Source organism: Oncorhynchus mykiss, chromosome 7 (genome assembly GCF_013265735.2).
Source record: "Oncorhynchus mykiss isolate Arlee chromosome 7, USDA_OmykA_1.1, whole genome shotgun sequence".
Classification (NCBI taxonomy): domain Eukaryota; kingdom Metazoa; phylum Chordata; class Actinopteri; order Salmoniformes; family Salmonidae; genus Oncorhynchus; species Oncorhynchus mykiss.
The window spans coordinates 74,307,245-74,328,777 of record NC_048571.1 but is presented as its reverse complement, the minus strand read 5'-3'; the positions used below and the strand labels follow the sequence as shown (position 1 = coordinate 74,328,777).

At 42.0% G+C, this 21,533-nt stretch overlaps 1 protein-coding gene across 3 annotated transcripts in view; it reads left to right on the top strand.

The window, feature by feature from the left end:
• Nucleotides 1–21,533, top strand: part of LOC110528476 (plexin-A1) — a 388,596-nt gene that overhangs the window by 272,333 nt on the left and 94,730 nt on the right. For all 3 annotated transcript variants that reach the window (XM_021610568.2, XM_036984053.1, XM_036984054.1), the window contains exons 11-12: nucleotides 4,409–4,505; nucleotides 12,423–12,613. In XM_021610568.2, the coding sequence (XP_021466243.2) occupies nucleotides 4,409–4,505; nucleotides 12,423–12,613 (288 nt within the window). The remainder of the gene's footprint in view (nucleotides 1–4,408; nucleotides 4,506–12,422; nucleotides 12,614–21,533) is intronic.

Below are 21,533 nucleotides of genomic sequence, written 5' to 3'. Positions count from 1 at the left end.
TTTGCTTTTGATTTGGTGTGATTGGTGTTAATCCAAATCCAAACTGGCTTCCCTTGACACTTTCTTTGGTGCGCCAGGACCATTTACATATGAGTACACCTAGTATACCTCAAGTATACCTTGATTTGATTTGAAAGCTGATTGGCTTTTGTTTTATACTTTTTTTTTATCAAGGGAGGCAAAATGTTCCGTGGCTTTCCTTGCATTCAAAGCTACAGGCGGCAACAATGTCATACTCTTTCTGACCAGCCAGCATCAGATAGATACGCTACACATACTGAGACAGAGGGTCGCTGATTCGCTCGCTCGGAAGTCAGAAGTGTACATACACCTTAACCAAATACATTTAAACTCAGTTTTTCACCATTCCTGACGTTTAATCCTAGTAAAAATTCCCTGTCTTAGGTCAGTTAGGATCACCACTTTATTTAAAAAATGTGAAGCCAGAATAATAGTAGAGAGAATGAATTATTTCAGCTTTTGTTTCTTTCATCACATTCCCAGTGGGTCAGAAGTTTACATACACTCAATTAGTATTTGGTAGCATTGCCTTTAAATTGTTTAACTTCTGTCAAACCTTTTGGGTAGCCTACCACAAGCTTCCCACAATAAGTTGGGTGAATTTTGCCCCATTCCTCCTGACAGAGCTGGTGTAACTGAGTCAGATTTGTAGGCCTCCTTGCTTGCACATGCTCTTTCAATTCTGCCCACAAATGTTCTATAGGATTGAGGTCAGGGCTTTGTGATGGCCACTGCAATACCTTGACTTTGTTGTCCTTATAAGCCATTTTGCCACAACTTTGGAGGTATGCTTGGGGTCATTGTCCATTTGGAAGACATTTGCAACCAAGCTTTAACTTCCCGACTGATGCCTTGAGATGTTGCTTCAATATATCCACATAATTTTCCAACCTCATGATGCCATCTATTTTGTGGAGCGCACCAGTCCCATCTGCAGCAAAACAACCCCACAACATGATGCTACCACCCCCGTGCTTCATGGTTGGGATGGTGTTCTTCAGCTTGCAATCCTCCCCCTTTTTCCTCCAAACATAATGATGGTCATTATGGCCAAAGAGTTGTATTTTTAGTTTCATCAGACCAGAGGACATTTCTCCAAAAAGTATGATCTTTGTCCCCATGTGCAGTTGCAAACCGTGGTCTGGCTTTTTTATGGCGGTTTTGGAGCAGTGGCTTCTTCCTTGCTGAGCGGCCTTTCAGGTTATGTCGATATAGGACTCGTTTTACTGTGGATATAGATACTTTTGTACCCGTTTCCTCCAGCATCTTCACAAGGTCCTTTTCTGTCGTTCTGGGATTGATTTGCACCAAAGTAGGTTCATCTCTAGGAGACAGAACGTGTCTCCGTCCTGAGCGGTATGATGGCTGCGTGGTCCCATGGTGTTTATACTTGCATACTACTGTTTGTACCTTCAGGGGTTTGGAAATTGCTCCCAAGAATGAACCACACTTGTGGAGGTCTACAGATTTTTTTTTCTGGGGTCTTGGCTGATTTCTTTTGATTTTCCCATGATGTCAAGCAAAGAGGCACTGAGTTTGAAGGTAGGCGTTGAAATACATCCACAGTTACACCTCCATTTGACTCAAATGATGTCAATTAGCCTAACAGAAGCTTCTAAAGCCATGACATACTTTTCTGGAATTTTCCAAGCTGTTTGCAAATAGATTCATTAAAAATTCTACAATGTGATTTCCTGGATTTTTTTTAATCATTTTGTCTGTCATAGTTGAAGTGCACCTATGATGAAAATTACAGGCCTCTCTCATCTTTTTAAGTGGGAGAACTTGCACAATTGGTGGCTGACTAAATACTTTTTTGCCCCACTGTATGTGAATAAACCATGAAGGTGTGTGTTGTCTTTGATTGACTATTGAGAGGCACGGGAGTGATTCAACTTTAATCAGTAGGTGAGAGGGAATTGTGCTTATAAGGCCTAAACGATCTGCCCCCCTCTCTTACCCTTTACACACATGCACACCACGGCACCCCACCCTGCTATGAATAAATATTGATGTCAGTAATGTATCAGGGAGGTGTGCGTGTCTTCACTACAACAGACCTCTACGTCCCATCTCCACAGTAGGTCCCTGTGTGGGGGGACAAACCTGAGTATGTGTGTGCCTGCAGTCATTTCATATTCTGATTGGTTTTTCGGGAGGACGATGGGGCCTCTCTCTCGCTCTCTCTCTCACCCCTCTGCATTCCTCTTATCTCTCACACACTCGCTCCATCTCCTTACCCTTTTATCTATGTCTCCCGCTCCATCCTGTGAAGCTGACAGTTCCTTGGCATGCCTAGGTATGGTTGTCTCATGCGAGACCCTTGTTTCCAGACATCCTCTTCTCTTCTTACTCCTCCTTTCTCACTATATCCCTATATTTCTCTCGGGTGAGTTGGGCAGTGTTAGACTGGGAGGGAGGCGAAGACTGGTATGGGGGCAGGGTTTTTCTCCAGCCAAGCAGCAACAGAACAGTTCTTGTCCTCTGTCTCTCGATCTCTCTCTCCCCCTCTCTCTCTCCTCCTTCTCTCCCCCTCTCACTTCCTCTCTCTCTCTCCCCCCCTCTCACTTCCTCTCTCTCTCCCTCATCTCCTCTCTCTCCCTTTCCCTCTCCTCTCTCTCCTATTCAACTCACTCCTTTCACTGCCCTTTTTTTTTTTACTTGTCTTAACCAGGTTGTAAAAACTCTGCTAGAGTACTGGAGTCCAAAAAGAAGCTAACTTACCTTACCACTGAAAACTCTGCTACATTACTGGAATCCAAAAAGAAGCTAACTTACCTTACCACTGAAAACTCTGCTACATTACTGGAGTCCAAAAAGAAGCTAACATACCTTACCACTGAAAACTCTGTTACATTACTGAAGTCCATATAGAAGCTAACATACCTTACCACTGAAAACTCTGCTACATTACTGGAGTCCATATAGAAGCTAACATACCTTACCACTGAAAACTCTGCTACATTACTGGAGTCCATATAGAAGCTAACATACCTTACCACTGTAAACTCTGCTACATTACTGGAGTCCATATAGAAGCTAACATAACTTACCACTGAAAACTCTGCTACATTACTGGAGTCCATATAGAAGCTAACATACCTTACGACTGAAAACTCTGCTACATTACTGGAGTCCATATAGAAGCTAACATACATTACCACTGAAAACTCTGCTACAGTACTGGAGCCCTTATAGAAGCTAACATACTTTACCACTGAAATGTTGGATGCAAGTTGCATAAATGTTGGTGAGCATTGCATTCACCCTGAGTAAAGTTGCCCAATAAATATATAATGCCTTTTAAATAAGTAATATTTCTCTCAAAAATATGCCTGGAAATGTTCAAGAAGTCCTTCAAGATCAGTCCAAAAGTATGACTTTTATTTTTTAAGTATGTCTGTGAATATTAATTTGATTTTAGAGTCTGAAGACAGAAATAAAATTGTCCAATCACAATGTGGTGAATGAATGAACCAACCAATCATGAACTGTGACATTGCTGTGTACATGCATCCTTATCTGCTGTATGCACGTTGCTGTGTCGTGTTTACTTTTACAGATTTAAAATGTTTTGCAAGTCAGATAAGAGCAAACTCTTATTTACAGTGACTGCCTACTATGTGATATTATGGCATATTATGTGAAATGACTGGACCGCAATGTTAAAATTAGTCAACCGAGTGCCACTCTATAATTTTGCCGATAGTGGCAGATAGATGGATCAAATATGTTGTCTTGTGGTCATAGGTCGTAGCTAGATGCTTACATGCCTTTTATCTGTTGCCCAGATTCTGTATTCACAAAGGGTATTAGAGTAGGAGTTCTGATCTAGCATGTGTGCTTGAGAGAGACATGTTGAACAAGAAGGATTACTCCTATTAATCATCTACAATAATATTAAGAACTTGATTATTAAAAACATATCATGGCACTTCTTCTTGGATTTCCAAATTTCTCTATTTACTGAAAGAAAGAAGAGATGGCCAATGTACTTCTATTATTAGTCTATTATGCTTGTGTGCTTTATATTCAAATGAGCCATGAATGATACACAAATGTAAAACCTAGAAATGGATATTAGTGTAATTACTGTATAAAACTTGTTTTTATTATTATTATTATCAACTTTTCAGACAACAAAAAAAAGTGAATAATCCAAACAGAAATGAAGGCATCGCAATAGTTCAGTTCAGTTCAAACTTTATTGTCCCCAAATGGAAATGTGTTTTCAGGCGAGGTTCACTGATAAAAAATACACACCATAAACTGACAGCAACAACAATGGGTTGTCTTTCAGTTGAACATCAGGGGCATTTTAACAACATTATAACAAAATAACACCATTATAGTTTAACTTATCGTTACTGTGTTTCTATGGTTTCAGTATAACTATGAGGGTAATGACATCAGTGACCTGCCCGTGGACCTATCTGTGGTGTGGAACGGCAACTTTGTCATCGACAACCCCTTCAACATCCAAGGTAAGCACTAGGCTTTAGGTCAGAGGGGTAAGCACTCTCTTGTTATACAGCAAATGGTTCGTTGAACAACACTCATATGACCTGAAGACTTGTGTTACCTCCCCAAGCAAATGTCTGGGCTTTAGCTCAGAGGGTTAACACAGTCTTGTGGTATGCCAGAATAATGTTCTATCACTTATTGTCACTGCTTGCCTGATGTGTTGTGGGAGCTTCACTTAACCAAGCCACATGAGTAAACGGCCACAGAGAGGGCAGTAGCATGGAGATTGAGTTTTATGTAAGCTACCACTGCATTGTTAAATCATTTATAGTGTGACCAAAAAGGGCTAGGGAAAGCTAAGTCTGGAAGTGATATTCTGGCTTTGACAAGCTATATCGTTCAAATATACTTTCTAAATAGCTGGCTAAGTTTCCGCCATGGTAAAATACAACTGTGTGGATGGCAACTGTGTTGCATATGTAAAATCGATTCGAAACTACAGTGCCATACAGTCCTTGTGTGTGATTTAGAAAGGCAATAGTGCATGCACATGTTATCAATACAACCCACAAATATCCCAAAACTTAAATCCCAAAATACTTATTTCACCACTATATTTTTGCAAGTTATAGGCAGGCGTATGCAACGTGCAGACGAAATAGTACACACACACACACAACATTCTCAAAGGTACTCAGAATTGTCATCACACACACACACGCCTCAGGACTAGACAGTCACTTTACACTCTTGTGATGTCTTCACTTTTTTAAACTCAATTACCGAGGCAGCAAGTAGATGTGTGTGTGTGTGTACATGTGTGCATGCCTTCATGTGTTTGTGCATTCAGAAAGTATTCAGGCCCCTGGACTTTTTCCACATTTTGTTACGTTACAGCCTTATTCTAAAATGGATTTTTAAAAACATTTTCCCTCATCAATGTACACTCAATACATTGCAAAATGTACAAAGCAGGCTGTCATGTGCCTTTTACTGAGGAGTGGCTATCGTCTGGCCACTCTACCATAAAGGCATGATTGGCAGAGTGCTGCAGAGATGGCTGTCCTTCTGGAAGGTTCTCCCATCTCCACAGAGGAACTCTGGAGGTCTGTCAGAGTGACCATCAGGTTCTTGGTCACCTCCCTGACCAAGGCCCTTCTCCCCTGATTGCTCAGTTTGCCTGGGCGGCCTGCTCTAGAAAGAGTCTTGGTGGTTCCAAACTTCTTCCATTTAAGAATGATGGAGGCCACTGTGGTGTTGGGGTTCTTCAATCTTTTTGGTACCATTTCCCAGATCTGTGCCTCAACACAATCCTGTCTCGGACCTCACTGTTCGGTTTTTGCTCTGACATGCACTGTCAGCTGTGGGACCTTATATAGACAGGTGTGTGCCTTTCTAAATCATGTCCAATCAATTGAAGTTACCACAGGTGAACTCCAATAAAGTTGTCGAAACATCAAGGATGTTCAGTGGAAACAGGATGCACATGAGTCTCTTATCAAAGAGTCTGAATACTTATGTAAATAAGTTATTTCTGTTTTTATTTTTAATACATTTGCAAATCATTCAGAAAACCTGTTTTCACTTTGTCATTATGGGGTATTGTGTGTAGATTTATAATATTTGTATATATTAAATTCATATTAGAATAAGGCTGTAACTTACAAAATTTGGAAAAAGGGAAGGGGTCTGAATAGGTCCTGAATGCGTGGTACGTGTGTGTTTAGCGCACACAGTGATTAAACACACAACTAGGGAGTAGGAAAAAAAAGAAGTTTTCTTCCACGGATAATTACTAGTGAAATTGTGTAGCCTTAATAACGGCCAGCATTTTGCTGTTGTTGTCGCCATGGCAGCGGGGGGTTGTAAAAGCAGGGGCTCCTGCTGTGATGCAAGATATAAGATAGTGTCACATTTAGGGAAATGTTTGCTAATGCCTCTGCAGCCAAAGCCCACCACAATACAGACCCAGACACAATGTACCAGAATGTCACAATGCCTGAGTAGTGAGTACAATGCATCTTAATATGGAGGATGGGTGGGGGTGGTGAGGAGTGGGTGAGTTGGGTAGTGTTAGACTGGTTGGGAGGGGGAAACTGGTATGGGGTCAGGGTTTTTCTCCATCCAAGCAGACCGAGGACTAGAACTGGTCTCTCTCTCTCTCTCTCTCTCTCTCTCTCTCTCTCTCTCTCTCTCTGTCTTTGTCTCTCTGTCTCTGTGTCTCTCTCTGTGTCTCTCTCTCTCTCTCTCTCTCTCTCTCTCTCTCATCCTCATTTTAACTAAGATAACCATCTAATGGTGCTCCCTCGCTTAATCCCTGATATGTAAATGTAATTAAATCACTCATTTAGTATCATTTAATTGGCCCATGGTTGCTTTCAAGTTAAATCGTGACCAATGGGATTTGAGGGGCTGAAAACTATTCCTCTGTCAAATTATTGCGGTCATTTGAAGTAGAGCTTCGCTTCAGTGCATATAAAAATGTTTTATTCAAAGCTGTCATCAAGGCAAAGGGTGGCTACTTTGAAGAATCTCAAATATAAAATATATCTTGATTTGTTTAACACTTTTTTGGTTGCTACATGATTCCATATGTGTTATTTCATAGTTTTGATGTCTTCACTATTATTCTACAATGTAGAAAATAGTACAAATAAAGAAAAACCCTTGAATGAGTAGGTGTGTCCAAACTTTTGACTGGTATGTATGTATGTGTGTGTGTGTGTGTGTGTGTGTGTGTACACTACCATTCAAAAGTTTGGGGTCACTTAGAAATATCCTTGTTTTTGAAAGGAAAGCACATTTTTGTCCATTAAAATAACATCAAATTGATCAGAAATACAGTGTAGAAGTTGTTAATGTTGTTAATGACTATGTAGCAGGAAACGGCTGAATTTTAATTGAATATCTACATAGGCATACAGAGGCCCATTGTCAGCAACCATCACTCTTGTGTAGGCTTACACATTTTGGGGAATATTCAGAGGTGGAAATATACGCATATTAATACCATTTCAATTGAGATGTTTTTTGCATTGGATATATTTGCCTTATCAAATGGAGACAGAAACATAAACATTTTACTTCATAATAAGTAGACATAATTGCAAATGATTAAATCCTTCCAATAGAAATAAAAACAATTTAGTTACGAATTTAACTTTAATGAAAAGAGTTAACTCTTCATATGGGAGGATTTCACTGAACAACAAAAGAAAGGGAATATTGAATGATCCATCGCATCTCCCAAAAATATTTTCAACAAACATCTGTAAAATGATAGTCTAGAAACGAAAGCTTTGGTTGTCTTCCTCTTAGGCTACCATGTCTTCTCCCTGGATGTCACGGTTTTCTTCCGTTGAAGGAGAGGCGGACCAAAACGCAGCGTGGTTATTTTGATACATCCTTAATAAAGATGACAATAGAACAATCTACAAAAACAAGAAACGTGAAAAACCGAAAACAACCCTATCTGGTGTGACAAACACAAAGACAGGAACAATCACCCACAAAACCCAACAAAAAACAGGCTACCTAAATATGGCTCCCAATCAGAGACAATGACTAACACCTGCCTCTGATTGAGAACCATATCAGGCCCAAACACAGAAACAGACAAACAAGACATGCAACAGAATGCCCACTCAGATCACACCCTGACCAAACAAAACATAGAACATACAAAGCAAACTATGGTCAGGGTGTGACACTGGACCTCTTCAATGCCCACCTCTTGAACATCAGACTCTGAGGCCTCATCTTCACTGTCACTTTCCAACCTCGTTGAGGGTGGCTTGTTGTCAGGCTCAAAAAGATTCAAATTTGCCCAGATGGCGACCAATTTTTCAACCATTGTATTGGTCAGCCTGTTGCATGCTTTGGTTTGTGTGTTCCCAAACAAGGACCAGTTGCGCTCTGAGGCGGCCGATGTTGGTGGGATTTGGTGGATGATGGAGGCATCAGGGGAAAGAGCCTCAGATCCACAAAGTCCCTTCCACCAGGTGCCTGATGAGATATGTTGGCACGGCTGCCATATTGCATCGCCATCCCAAAGCCCTTGCTTGGAAGTGTACTTCGCCAGACTGCCAAGAACCTTGCCCTCATCCAGGCCAAGATGGCGAGACACGGTAGTGATGACACCATAGGCCTTGTTGATCTCTGCACCAGACAGGATGCTCTTGCCAGCATACTTGGGGTCCAACATGTACTCTGTGGGTGTTTGGGCTTCAGGCAGAAGTCGTCACGCTTTTTGATGTATTTCAGAACTGCAGTTTCCTCTGCTTGGAACAACAGTGAAGTGGGCAGGGCAATATGGATTTTTTTCTTCTTACATCTGCAAGCAGAGTCTGAACATCAGACAGGATGGAATTGTCTTCTTCAATCAGTGCAATAGCTGCTGCTATAGGTTTCAGGAGTTTCCGGCTGCTTACCACTCTCTCCCAAAATACATCATCCAGGAGGATCCTCTTGATGGAGCTGTCCATATCGGCAAACTGTGATATGGCCGTTTATTGGAGAGACTATATCCCCTCCAGGAGACTGTCAAACATGATGACAACACCACCCCAACGGATATTGCTGGGCGGCTAAAATGTGGTGCTCTTATTCTTCTCACTTTGCTTGGTGAGGTAGATTGCTACTATAACTTGATGACCCTTCACATACCTAACCATTGCCTTGGCTCTCTTGTAGAGAGTATCCATTGTTTTCAGTGCCATGATGTCCTTGAGGAGCAGATTCAATGCATAAGCAGCACAGCCAATGGGTGTGATGTGAGGGTAGGACTCCACCATTGACTCGTTCCTCCATTGAGTCATCAAAAACTTCCAAGCAGCCTTCATGTTCACAGCATTGTCTGTCACCAGTGCAAATATCTTCTGTGGACCAAGGTCATCGATGACTGCCTTCAGCTCATCTGCAATGTAAAAACTGGTGTGTCTGTTGTCCCTTGTGTCTTTGCTCTTGTAGAGTACTGGTTGAGGGGTGGAGATGATGTAGTTAATTATTCATTGCCCACGAACATTCGACCACCCATCAGAGATGATTGCAATAGTCTGCTTCTCTATGATTTGCTTGACCTTCACTTGAACTTCCAATACACATTGCCTGTGAGCATCAGATGTGAACCAGTTGCGTACACAGCTTGAGCAAGACATTCATCAGCATTTCTCTGACTACATTCCTCAATTGAGTCAAAAAAAACTTCTGGTTTCAGGACGACCATGAGCTGTTGCAATCGATAAGGTGTCTGATTCATAATTTTCACCTCAAATAGAAGTAGAGGGACTTTTGTCAGAGGTTGCTTGTTGTGAGCGCTGAGGGAACTTAATGCACTTGGCCAGATTCTGCATCTTTGTTGCATTCTTCACATATGATTTGGCACAGTATGTGCAAATGCACACAGCGTTTCCTTCTTCATGAGCTGCATTTGTGGATTCGATTACAGGCTCAAAATGGCCAGAAACTTGTCTATTCTTGTTCTGAGAAATTACGGCTATTCCATTCAAGAAATTGACAAGAAACTGAAGATCTCATACAATTCTGTGTACTACTCCCTTCACAGAACAGCGCAAACTGTCTCTAACCAGAATAGAAAGAGGAGTGGGAGGCCCCAGTGCACAACTGAGAAAGAGGACAAGTACATTAGAGTGTCTAGTTTGAGAAACAGACGCCTCACAAGTCCTCAACTGGCAGCTTAATTAAATAGTACCCGCAAAACACCAATCTCAACGTCAACAGTGAAGAGGCGATTCAGGGATGCTGGCCTTCTAAGTTCCTCTGTCCAGTGTCTGTGTTCTTTTGCCCATCTTAATCTTTTCTTTTTATTGGCCAGTCTGAGATATGGCTTTTTCTTTGCAACTCTGCCTAGAAGGCCAGCATCCTGGAGTCGCCTCTTCACTGTTGACGTTAAGATTGACGGTTGCTGATAATAGGCCTCTGTACGCCTATGTAGATTTTCCATTAAAAATCAGCCGTTTCCAGCTACGATAGTCATTTACAACATTAACTATGTCTATACTGTATTTCTGATCAATTTTATGTTATTTTAATGGACAAAAAAATTGCTTTTCTTTCAAAAACAAGGACATTTCTATCAAAATTTTGAACAGTAGTGTGTATTATGATTCTTTTTTTTTTCTCATTCAGGCTTTGACCCCTTGTCATATAAACACACATAAGACATGGATGAATGCATAGACTTGTAGGAAATTACCTTTTTAAAACAACAACAACAAAAAATCTCTCCCCTATGCAAAATGTGTAGAACTGCAGGAAATTAGCTTTAAAGCTGCAAAATTATATCTCTGCCAACACGAGGGGTGTGAACAGTTTTGGGTTGCATGGGTTGTGAGGTAGGGGTTTGTTACTTCGCTGATAAATGACATTATCCATCCGGACCTTTGCCAGCTAAATTTGTGTTACCGGAACTTGTTAAATATTACTTGTTTACCCCTGATCTATAAATGTCATTGTATGCTGTAGCGTTAGTATTTCCCTTCACTGAAACTAAGGGACCTAGCCCGAACCATGAAAAACAGCCCCAGACCATTATTCCTCATCCACCAAACTTTACAGTTGGCGCTATGCATTGGGGTAGGTAGGGTTCTCCTGGCATCCGCCAAACCCAGATTTGTCCGTCGAACTGCTAGATGGTGAAGCATCATTCTTCACTCAGAGAACGTTGTTCCACTGCTCCAGAGTACAATTGCAGCTAACTTTACCCCTCTCCAGACGCTTGGCATTGAGGTAATCTTAGGCTTGTGTGTAGCTGCTTGGTCATGGAAACCCATTTCAAGAAGCTCCTGACAAACAGTTATTGTGCTGACGTTGCTTCCAGAGGCAGTTTGGAACTCGGTAGTGAGTGTTGCAACCGGGGTCAGACAATTTTTATGTGCTACCTGCTTCAGTACTCGGTGGTCCCATTCTGTGAGTTTGTATGGCCTACCACTTTGCGGCTGAGCCGTTGTTGATCCTAGACATTTCCACTTCACAATAACAGCACTTTGATGAACTGACTTGTTGGAAAGGTGGCATGCTATGACGATGCAACATTGAAAGTCACTGAGCTCTTCAGTAAGGCCATTCTACTGCCCATTTTTGTCTATGGTGATTGCATGGATGTGTGCTCGATTTTATACACCTGTCAGCAACGGGTGTGGCTGAAATAGCTGAATCCACTAATTTAAAGTGGTGTCCACATACCTTTGTATATATATATTGTACACTGAGTGTACAAAACATTAGGAACACCTTCCTAAAATTGAGTTGAACTACCCTTTTCCCTCAGAAAGGCCTCCGTTCATTGGGGCATAGACACAAAGTACCCATGTCGACTCCAATTCTTCCCACAGTTGTCAAGTTGGCTGGATGTCCTTTGGGTGGTAGACCTTTCTTTATACACACGAGAAACTGTTGAGCGTGAAAAACCCAGCAGTGTTGCAGTTCTTGAGACACCGAAACTGGTGTGCATGGCCCCCAACTACCATACCCTGTATAAAGGCACTTAAATATTTTGTCATGACAGTTCTCCCTCATTTGCACAGATACACAATCCATGTCTCATTGTCTCAAGGCTTTGGCGGCTTCCGAGTGGCACATCGGTCTAAGGCACTGCATCTCAGTACTAGAGGAGTGAATTTAAGTGAATTTAACAAGTGACATCAATAAGGGATCATAGATTTCACCTGGATTCAGCTGGTCAGTCTGTCATAAAAGGAGCAGGTGTTCCTAATGATTTTACACTCAGTGTATATACTTTTCAAGTCTAAATTGGTTTATGTTTATCTCTTGTGACTTGTGTGTGAATAGGGTTGGATGTGTCATTTCACGCTTTCAGCATGTTAACAAAAAACTCTCTCCCATTCTCCCTCTCCAACCCCCCCACACTCCTCTCTCCATCCCTCTTCCCTTTTTCTCCCCCTCCTCCCTCCCGCCAGCTCACCTGTACAAGTGCCCTGCTTTGAGGGACAGCTGTGGCATGTGTCTGAAGGCTGACCCCAGGTTTGAGTGTGGCTGGTGTGTCCAGGAGAAGAAGTGTTCTCTGAGGCAGGAGTGTGTCCCGCTGGAGAGTAGCTGGATGCATGCCACCACCGGCAACAGCCGCTGTGCCCACCCCAAGATCAGCAAGGTACGGACGGGATGGGAAGGGTGATACTAGAGGGGGAATTTCTGTAGTAAGCTGAAGTGAGGTAGTTAAGTTTTCTATTGGAGTGAAGTTTCAAAGTGAATTTAGATGAGGTATTGAAATCATGTGGATGAGACTGGGACAGTAGGGCGGTAGAGGACATGAAGAGAGCTAGACACAACAGAGACTGTATTGTCTCACAGATGGGAAGGACAGAGGAGGCAGTCTACAGGAGGGACATCACTGAGATGAGATGACTGATGAAGGGAAGCTGTGTGCGCGTGTGTTTTTGTTTTACTATCATGTTCAGCAATGTTCCCGTGCGCAGCTCCCCCGGGTCTGTCTGCCGCACAGAATAAATATCAGCCCGCTCAGAGAAGCACGAGATTGAACTTCACTCAACTTTCTAGACTTTTCCCCGTTAGTTAATTAACATCTTCAACGTTTCCCTTTTACTGTTGGATTTGTGATCGAATCAATGCAGTATTAGCCACTTTCAATGCAACATACCGAAACAAAACGAACTATGCAAGACTTATTAGTATGCAAAACTAACTATGCAATTTATTTTTGTTGTAGGCAGAACGCATTGGGAGTAGGATTATATTGCATTAACACGCATGACTCAGCTCATACTCATAACCAATCATAGCTGCAGTAGGCTTATACTCTATGCAAATAGAACAGTGGAAATGGATCAGTGCCATTCACTTTGAACTGGACAGTTTTTACAGCATGAGCGGTCATGAATAGATGCGCTTGTTTTGAGATCAAAGCGAGAGTTGCACGTAGCCAAGTGTACACATTTAAGTGATAATGTCTGAGAAGCCGGTGTTTGGAGCATACATTGGCATGGGTGTTGTTAGGCCCTCGACTTCATCTCGGGATCTCGGGATGCCAATATATCCTCCAAACACTGGCTTCTCGGCATTATCACTTTTATACAACAGGTTATCAACATCTTCAAATAATGATTGACAAATTTTCATAAACAACTTTATTTGGATTTAGTTACTGAGTGGCGCAGCGGTCTAAGTCACTGCATCTCAGTGCTAGAGGCTTCACTACAAACACCCTGGTTCAAATCCAGGCTGTATCACAACCGGAGGTGATTGGGAGTCCCATAGCGCGGTGCACAATTGGCTCAGTGTCATCCGAGTTTGGCCAGTGTAGGCCATAATTGTAAATAAGAATTTATGCTTAACTTACTTGCCTAGTTAAATAAAGGTGAAATAAAATTGTTAAAAAATGATTGGATAAATGTTTTTCACAGTATCTCATCCTTCCACAAGTTATAGTCCCGACACAAATCTAGGGTTGCTCCCCAGGCCAGCTGGTCATTCAATGCAACATAGTTCAAAATGTTCCATTGCCAGTTCTTATCCCTTGCTTGCTAGTTCGCCAACTACGGCTAGCTTACAGTTACATCAAATAGTGCAGCCAGAATAACAGCTAAGTAGCTGCGTTTGCATTTGTTTAAGCTGTTTTCTTGTGACCTTTATTACACTGTTGTTCAGAGGAGCTAGCCAACACCACAGCTAACACAATAACTTCAAATTGAAGCTGGAAAGACTGCAAACTATAGTAGCTGCACTTCGTTTCGTTTGACCTTTTTTCAATTGGCTTTTGTTTTATATACAGTGCCTTGCGAAAGTATTCGGCCCCCTTGAACTTTGCGACCTTTTGCCACATTTCAGGCTTCAAACATAAAGATATAAAACTGTATTTTTTTGTGAAGAATCAACAACAAGTGGGACACAATCATGAAGTGGAACGACATTTATTGGATATTTCAAACCTTTTTAACAAATCAAAAACTGAAAAATTGGGCGTGCAAAATTATTCAGCCCCTTTACTTTCAGTAAACTTCTCTCCAGAAGTTCAGTGAGGATCTCTGAATGATCCAATGTTGACCTAAATGACTAATGAGGATAAATACAATCCACCTGTGTGTAATCAAGTCTCCGTATAAATGCACCTGCACTATGATAGTCTCAGAGGTCCGTTAAAAGCGCAGAGAGCACCATGAAGAACAAGGAACACACCAGGCAGGTCCGAGATACTGTTGTGAAGAAGTTTAAAGCCAGATTTGGATACAAAAAGATTTCCCAAGCTTTAAACATCCCAAGGAGCACTGTGCAAGTGATAATATTGAAATGGAAGGAGTATCAGACCACTGCAAATCTACCAAGACCTGGCCGTCCCTCTAAACCTTCAGCTCATACAAGGAGAAGACTGATCAGAGATGCAGCCAAGAGGCCCATGATCACTCTGGATGAACTGCAGAGATCTACAGCTGAGGTGGGAGACTCTGTCCATAGGACAACAATCAGTCGTATATTGCACAAATCTGGCCTTTATGGAAGAGTGGCAAGAAGAAAGCCATTTCTTAAAGATATCCATAAAAAGTGTTGTTTAAAGTTTGCCACAAGCCACCTGGGAGACACAACAAACATGTGGAAGAAGGTGCTCTGGTCAGATGAAACCAAAATTGAACTTTTTGGCAACAATGCAAAACGTTATGTTTGGCGTAAAAGCAACACAGCGGAACACACCATCCCCACTGTCAAACATGGTGGTGGCAGCATCATGGTTTGGGCCTGCTTTTCTTCAGCAGGGACAGGGAAGATGGTTAAAATTGATGGGAAGATGGATGGAGCCAAATACAGGACCATTCTGGAAGAAAACCTGATGGAGTCTGCAAAAGACCTGAGACTGGGACGGAGATTTGTCTTCCAACAAGACAATGATCCAACACATAAAGCAAAATCTACAATGGAATGGTTCAAAAATAAACATATCCAGGTGTTAGAATGGCCAAGTCAAAGTCCAGACCTGAATCCAATCGAGAATCTGTGGAAAGAACTGAAAACTGCTGTTCACAAATGCTCTCCATCCAACCTCACTGAGCTCGAGCTGTTTTGCAAGGAGGAATGGGAAAAAATGTCAGTCTCTCGATGTGCAAAACTGATAGAGACATACCCAGCGACTTACAGCTGTAATCGCAGCAAAATGTGGCGCTACAAAGTATTAACTTAAGGGGGCTGAATAATTTTGCACGCCCAATTTTTCAGTTTTTGATTTGTTAAAAAAGTTTGAAATATCCAATAAATGTCGTTCAACTTCATGATTGTGTCCCACTTGTTGTTGATTCTTCACAAAAAAATACAGTTTTATATCTTTATGTTTGAAGCCTGAAATGTGGCAAAAGGTCGCAAAGTTCAAGGGGGCCGAATACTTTCGCAAGGCACTGTATATCCATAAAAATTATGCCAGCTGATTCATGATTTCGACTGGCTGAGAAACGCTGCCTGCCTGTCTTGTCCTGACTCGTTCATTACTATGGGACAGCTGGAGATCGAATTTGAGTATTGAAATAATGTTGCAAATGTCGGAGAGACAGACAGCAAGGTTTATACAAATCTCCTCTGTTGAAAACAACTAAAATGTTAATCTAAATAAATGTGAGAATGTCTAGATGCTTTTATAGTGGAGATCAAGTTTATAACTTGCCTGATTGGGCTGATGAGACAGTAGATTGTCCAGTCAGATGAAACAGAGAAAATAGGCATTTTAACGTCATAGATTTAGCCAGTGGTAGAATAGACACCGGCTGGAATGCGCTTTTAACCAGTGTTCAGGATTAGACCCACCTGTTGTATATTTGTTCATATCCTTTGCTAGTTAGTGAGTTATTAGTCCAGTTAAATCATTTGTAGTCAGCAATGGGGGAGTGATTGCTTCCTACAAGAGAACAAAACATGTACATTTCTAGACATCTTTGAAAGACAAGTCAACCAAATGTATTTATATCAGCAGATGTTACAAAGTGCTATACAGAAACCCAGTCTAAAACCCCAAACAGCAAGCAATGTGGATGTAGAAGCACAGTGGCTAGGAAAAACTCCCTAGAAATGCAAGGAACCTAGGAAAAAATCTAGAGGAACCAGGCTCTGAAGGGTGGCCAATCCTCTTCTGGCTGTGCCGGGTGGAGATTATAAGAGTACATTGTCATTTAAGGCCAGATTGTTCTTCAAGATGTTCAAATGTTCATAGATGAGCAGCAGGGTCAAATAGTAATCACAGTGGTTGTAGAGGGTGCAACAGGTCAGTACCTCAGGAGTAAATGTCAGTTGGTTTTTAATAGCCGAGCATTCAGAGGTCGAGACAGCAGGTGTGGTAGAGTGTGAGAGAGAGAGAGTGAGTCGAAAACAGCAGGTCCGGGACAAGGTTGCACGTCCAGTGAACAGGTCAGGGTTCCCTAGTCACAGGCAGAACAGTTGAAACTGGAGCAGCAGCACGACCAGGTGGACTGGGGACAGCCAGTAGTCATCAGGCCAGGTAGTCCTGAGGCATCGTCAAAGAGCTCAGGTCCTCCGGGAGGGGAAGGGGAGAGAGAATTAGAGGGAGCATACTTAAATTCACTCAGGACACCAGATAAGACCGGAGAAATACTCCAGATATAACAGACTGACCCTAGCCACCTGGCACATAGACTATTTCAGCATAGATACTGGAGACTGAGACTGGTGGGTCGGGGGACACTATGGTCCCATCCGACGATACCCCCGGACAGGGCCAACAAGGCAGGATATAACCCCACCCACTTTGCCAAAGCACAGCCTCCACACCCCTAGAGAGATACAGACTACCCGCTTACTACCCTTAGACAAGACTGAGTATAGCCCACGAAGATCTCCTCCACCTCACAAGCCAGAGGGGGTGCAAAACCAGACAGGAAGATCACGTCTGTGACTCAACCCACTCAAGTGACACACCCCTCCTAGGGACGGCATGGAAGAGCGCTAGTAAGCCAGTGACTCAGCCCCTGTAATAGGGTCAGAGGCAAAGAATCCCAGAGAGGGGAGCTGGCCAGGCAGAGACAGCAAGGGCAGTTTGTCACTCCAAGTCAGGTAAATCGTTTTGTTTTGTTTTTGTCTTAAAGGGGCATAGTTTTGTTTTGAGGTTGGCTTGAATAAGCTAAGTAGCCAATTGGCAGAGGATAGCATAATTTGTCTAATTCTCTGTCATAATGGTATGGGAATAGCAATGCATTTTAATAAAGTGGTTTCTTGCATCAAACAACCCAACAACATTTTCAGTCACCTCCTTGTCTGATGGACAAGTGGATAAACAGGTTAATGTCAAGCCCTGCATGTTTTTTTTGTCTCATGGAATGTAGGCCTACATTGAACACCACACATTGGCTGCTACTGTAGGCTGATTGATAGAACCGCAATTTCCATGGTAAAATGTTAAGAGATCAATTTCCTCCATTGTTTTTGGTGGTGGGCCACTCTGGTTGGCTTACATAATGATCAAATAGCAACAGAGCCTAGTTGACCACTGTCTGAAACTGTAACTTAAAGCGGTTACAGCCTCAGTGTTCACAGTAACACACACTGGAAGTTGCACAGAACTGAAACAATGTTCAGGTTTGAGCTCAGTAGACCAGAAATGTCAGCTTTTATTTCAGCTCATGAAACATGGGGTCAACACTTTACATGTTGGTTTCTATTTTTGTTCAGTGTACCCAAGTGTTTCCTTTATTCTGTCAGTTACCTGGTGTTTTTTTCCATCTCTCTCTCTCTCTCTCTCTCTCTCTCTCTCTCTCTCTCTCTCTCTCTGTCCCTTTCTCTCTCTCTCTCTCTCTCTCTCTCTGTCCCTTTCTCGCTCTCTCTCTTTCTAATCCTTTTCTCCCTCCTTCTAATTGTCACTGAGATGGAGAATATACAGTTTTTCATTTCAGTTTTCTACTACCTCCTTACTGAAATGTGTGAGCTAGTTCACTGTGGGGGGTGATGGATCACGTCTCCTTTGCATTTAACTTCATTTCCTGTTTGACACAAGCCTCCTCCGTTTCTGAATGCTTAATGGAGATATTGGAATAATTGTGGCACTGGCACACAGATAGATCTGCTAGTTAATGCTCCCTCACTCACTCATGCTGCACTTATCTCTTTGAAACAAGCGCACAAAGGCAATTGGGGTGTGTGTGTGTGTGTGGGTTGGAGGGGTGTGTGTGTGTGTGTGTGTGTGGGTTGGAGGGAAGTATATATGTGTGTTTGTGTGTGGGTTGGAGGGAAGTATATGTGTCTGTGTGTGTGTGGGGATCTAAGGAGTAGGGCTAAAGCTTGGCCTGAGGGCAAGATGTTGGTGGCACAAACAGAACACGGTGAAAAAGCAGACATACAGTATAAGAGCTTAAAATATAGAGGTGGAAGAAAAGAGGGTTTGGAAAGCAAGAAACCAAGTGAAAAGAGAGATGGAGGAATGGGAGTGTCTTAACAGTGAGACACAAGGGCAAAAACAAATTAGCATCCATCTAATGCTATCACAATGTTGCCTCAACGTTGCTACAGCATTGCCATATTATTTTCCTCTGACATTAACATTACGGGAACATTGGACAGTGGACATATTACAAACTGAAAACCTCTCATCTTTCCTTGAAACGATCAGTCTGGGTTGTTCCCTTTTGGGTAGTGTAACATTTCACATTTGAACATTCTTTCATAGAAAGCACTTGTTCAACTTAAAAAGAATAAAAGCATGTTTTCCCATCTCAACAGATTCAATTCAAAACGGTCTATAGTAAGTACCATTACGTAACCGGGTTGACCGTATCAGTAAATCCCCATGTGGCACGAGGAATGGGAGCTTCTTGTGTGCAACAGGGAGTGGCAATTAAATGCAAGTTTCAGACTTTTTCAACATTTTTATTTTTGCTTGTCAATCTATGGGTTGGTGTGTTTTGCTCGACCTGTTCAGTTTTCCACCAGAAAATGACAGAGTAGAACCGGCTCACCTGCTTTTACACTATGATTTTACTGTTAGATGTTCAATGTTTCTTTTGAAACAAATATTTAAAAAGGAATATTTTCACCATATTAAAACGTGGGTTCATTTTACAAAACACGGTTGACTTTAAAATGAGGGACATGTTTTTTCTTTCTTTTTTTTTACCTTAAAATGAGTCACTAATTGATGAATGAAATAATAATCTCAAAAAATGACTTTGTCAAAGTAACAATATAACTAGGGCTTTATATGATGATGAAAACATGCTGACATTTTTGGGGTTAAGTGGGTTAAAGTCTTCCAAGAAGTCACAGAGTGGCAGGGATTCAAGGCATGGAGATTGAGAGGCATTTCATGCTATTTCTCCCTGTAAACTCTGTTCACTTGGATACATTACAGTACTGAGCAGTAGGGTACCACATTGTTAGCCTGTAATAATGCTAGTTCTACGCTAAGTGCACTAGCCGCTGTGTGGCCCTTTATTACCTTCCGGATTAACCCTTCATTTCATTGGGACGACTGGGATTGAGAAGCATTTCATTCTATTTCTCCCTGCAAACTTGCCCAGTTTGACATTGTGCAATATTGAGCAGCATTGTTAGCCTGTCCAAGTGAGACAACGCTGTCCTAATATGGACACCGTAATCCTGTAATATTTCATTAGAGTCAGGATCTCTCTCTGTCTCTCTCACTTTGTCTTTCTCTGTCTTTCTCTGTCTCTCTCGCGCTCTGTCTTTCTCTCTCGCTCTCTGTGTGTGTGTGTGTGTGTGTGTGTGTGTGTGTGTGTTTCTCCCATAATGGGAAGTGATGTTTCCACTCTGTACATTTTTTAGGGTTTGTATCCGACATCATTCGCTAGATTAACTCATTTTACATTCCCAAACTTATCCCCCAAAAAACAACACACACACAGACAGACAGATAGACACAGACAGACGGGCGGACAGACAGAAAGACGGACAGACCCTTTGTGTGTGTCAGGGTTGGGGTTAATCCCACAAATGCAATTCTAATTCAATTCCCTCAAATCAAATGTATTTATATAGCCCTTCTTACATCAGCTGATATCTCAAAGTTCTGTACAGAAACCCAGCCTAAAACCCCTAAACATTAAGCAATGCAGGTGTAGAAGCACGTGGCTAGGGAAAACTGCCTAGAAAGGCCGGAACCTTGGAGGAAACCTAGGGAGGAACCAGGCTATGAAGGGTGGCCAGTCCTCTTCTGGCTGTGCCGGGTGGAGATTATAACAGAACATGGCCAAGATGTTTAAACAATAATAATCACAGTAGTTGTCGAGGGTGCAACAGGTCAGCACCTCAGGCGTAAATGTCAATTGGCTTTTCATAGCCGATCATTCAGAGTATCTCTACCGCACCTGCTGTCTCTAGAGAGTTGAAAACAGCAGATCTGGGACAGGTAGCACGTCCGGTGAACAGGTCAGGGTTCCACAGCCGCAGGCAGAACAGTTGAAACTGGAGCAGCAGCACGGACAGGTAGACTGGGGACAGCAAGTAGTCATCATACCAGGTAGTCCTGAGGCATGGTCCTAGGGCTCAGGTCCTCCAAGAGAGAGAAAGAAAAATAAAGAGAGAATTAGAGAGAGCATACTTAAATTCACACAGGACACCCGGTAAATTCCTCTCCCTGTAAATTCCATTGAATTCAATTTCCAGGTCAGTCTTTGAATTCAAAGATGATTAAATTCCTCTCAATTCAAATGTTAGGTAAATTCCAAGAATTATATTACCATTATTATCACCAACATTTCCACTTTTGATTTCAATCCTCTCAGGCTGATCATATCACAGGTTGAAATGATTCAACACATCCTGCAGTCAATATTTTTGAACTTAAAGCATACATTTCATTAACTGGGAAATTTGCAAATATTGAATTCCAATCCAAACAGTCTAATTCCAATTCCATAACTTAAAGGTTGTTGAAATTCTAATTGAATTCAATTGAAATTCTCCACTTCATGAGTCATATGGACCCCAACCCCTGTGTCTGTGTTCTTTCTCCGTTGTAAAAGGCTATTGATTTCCTTGCTATGCCCTCCCCTATGTATTGTTAAGCTGCAAAATGGTCTATTTCTGGAAATGGTGGCTTAAGCACTCTATTT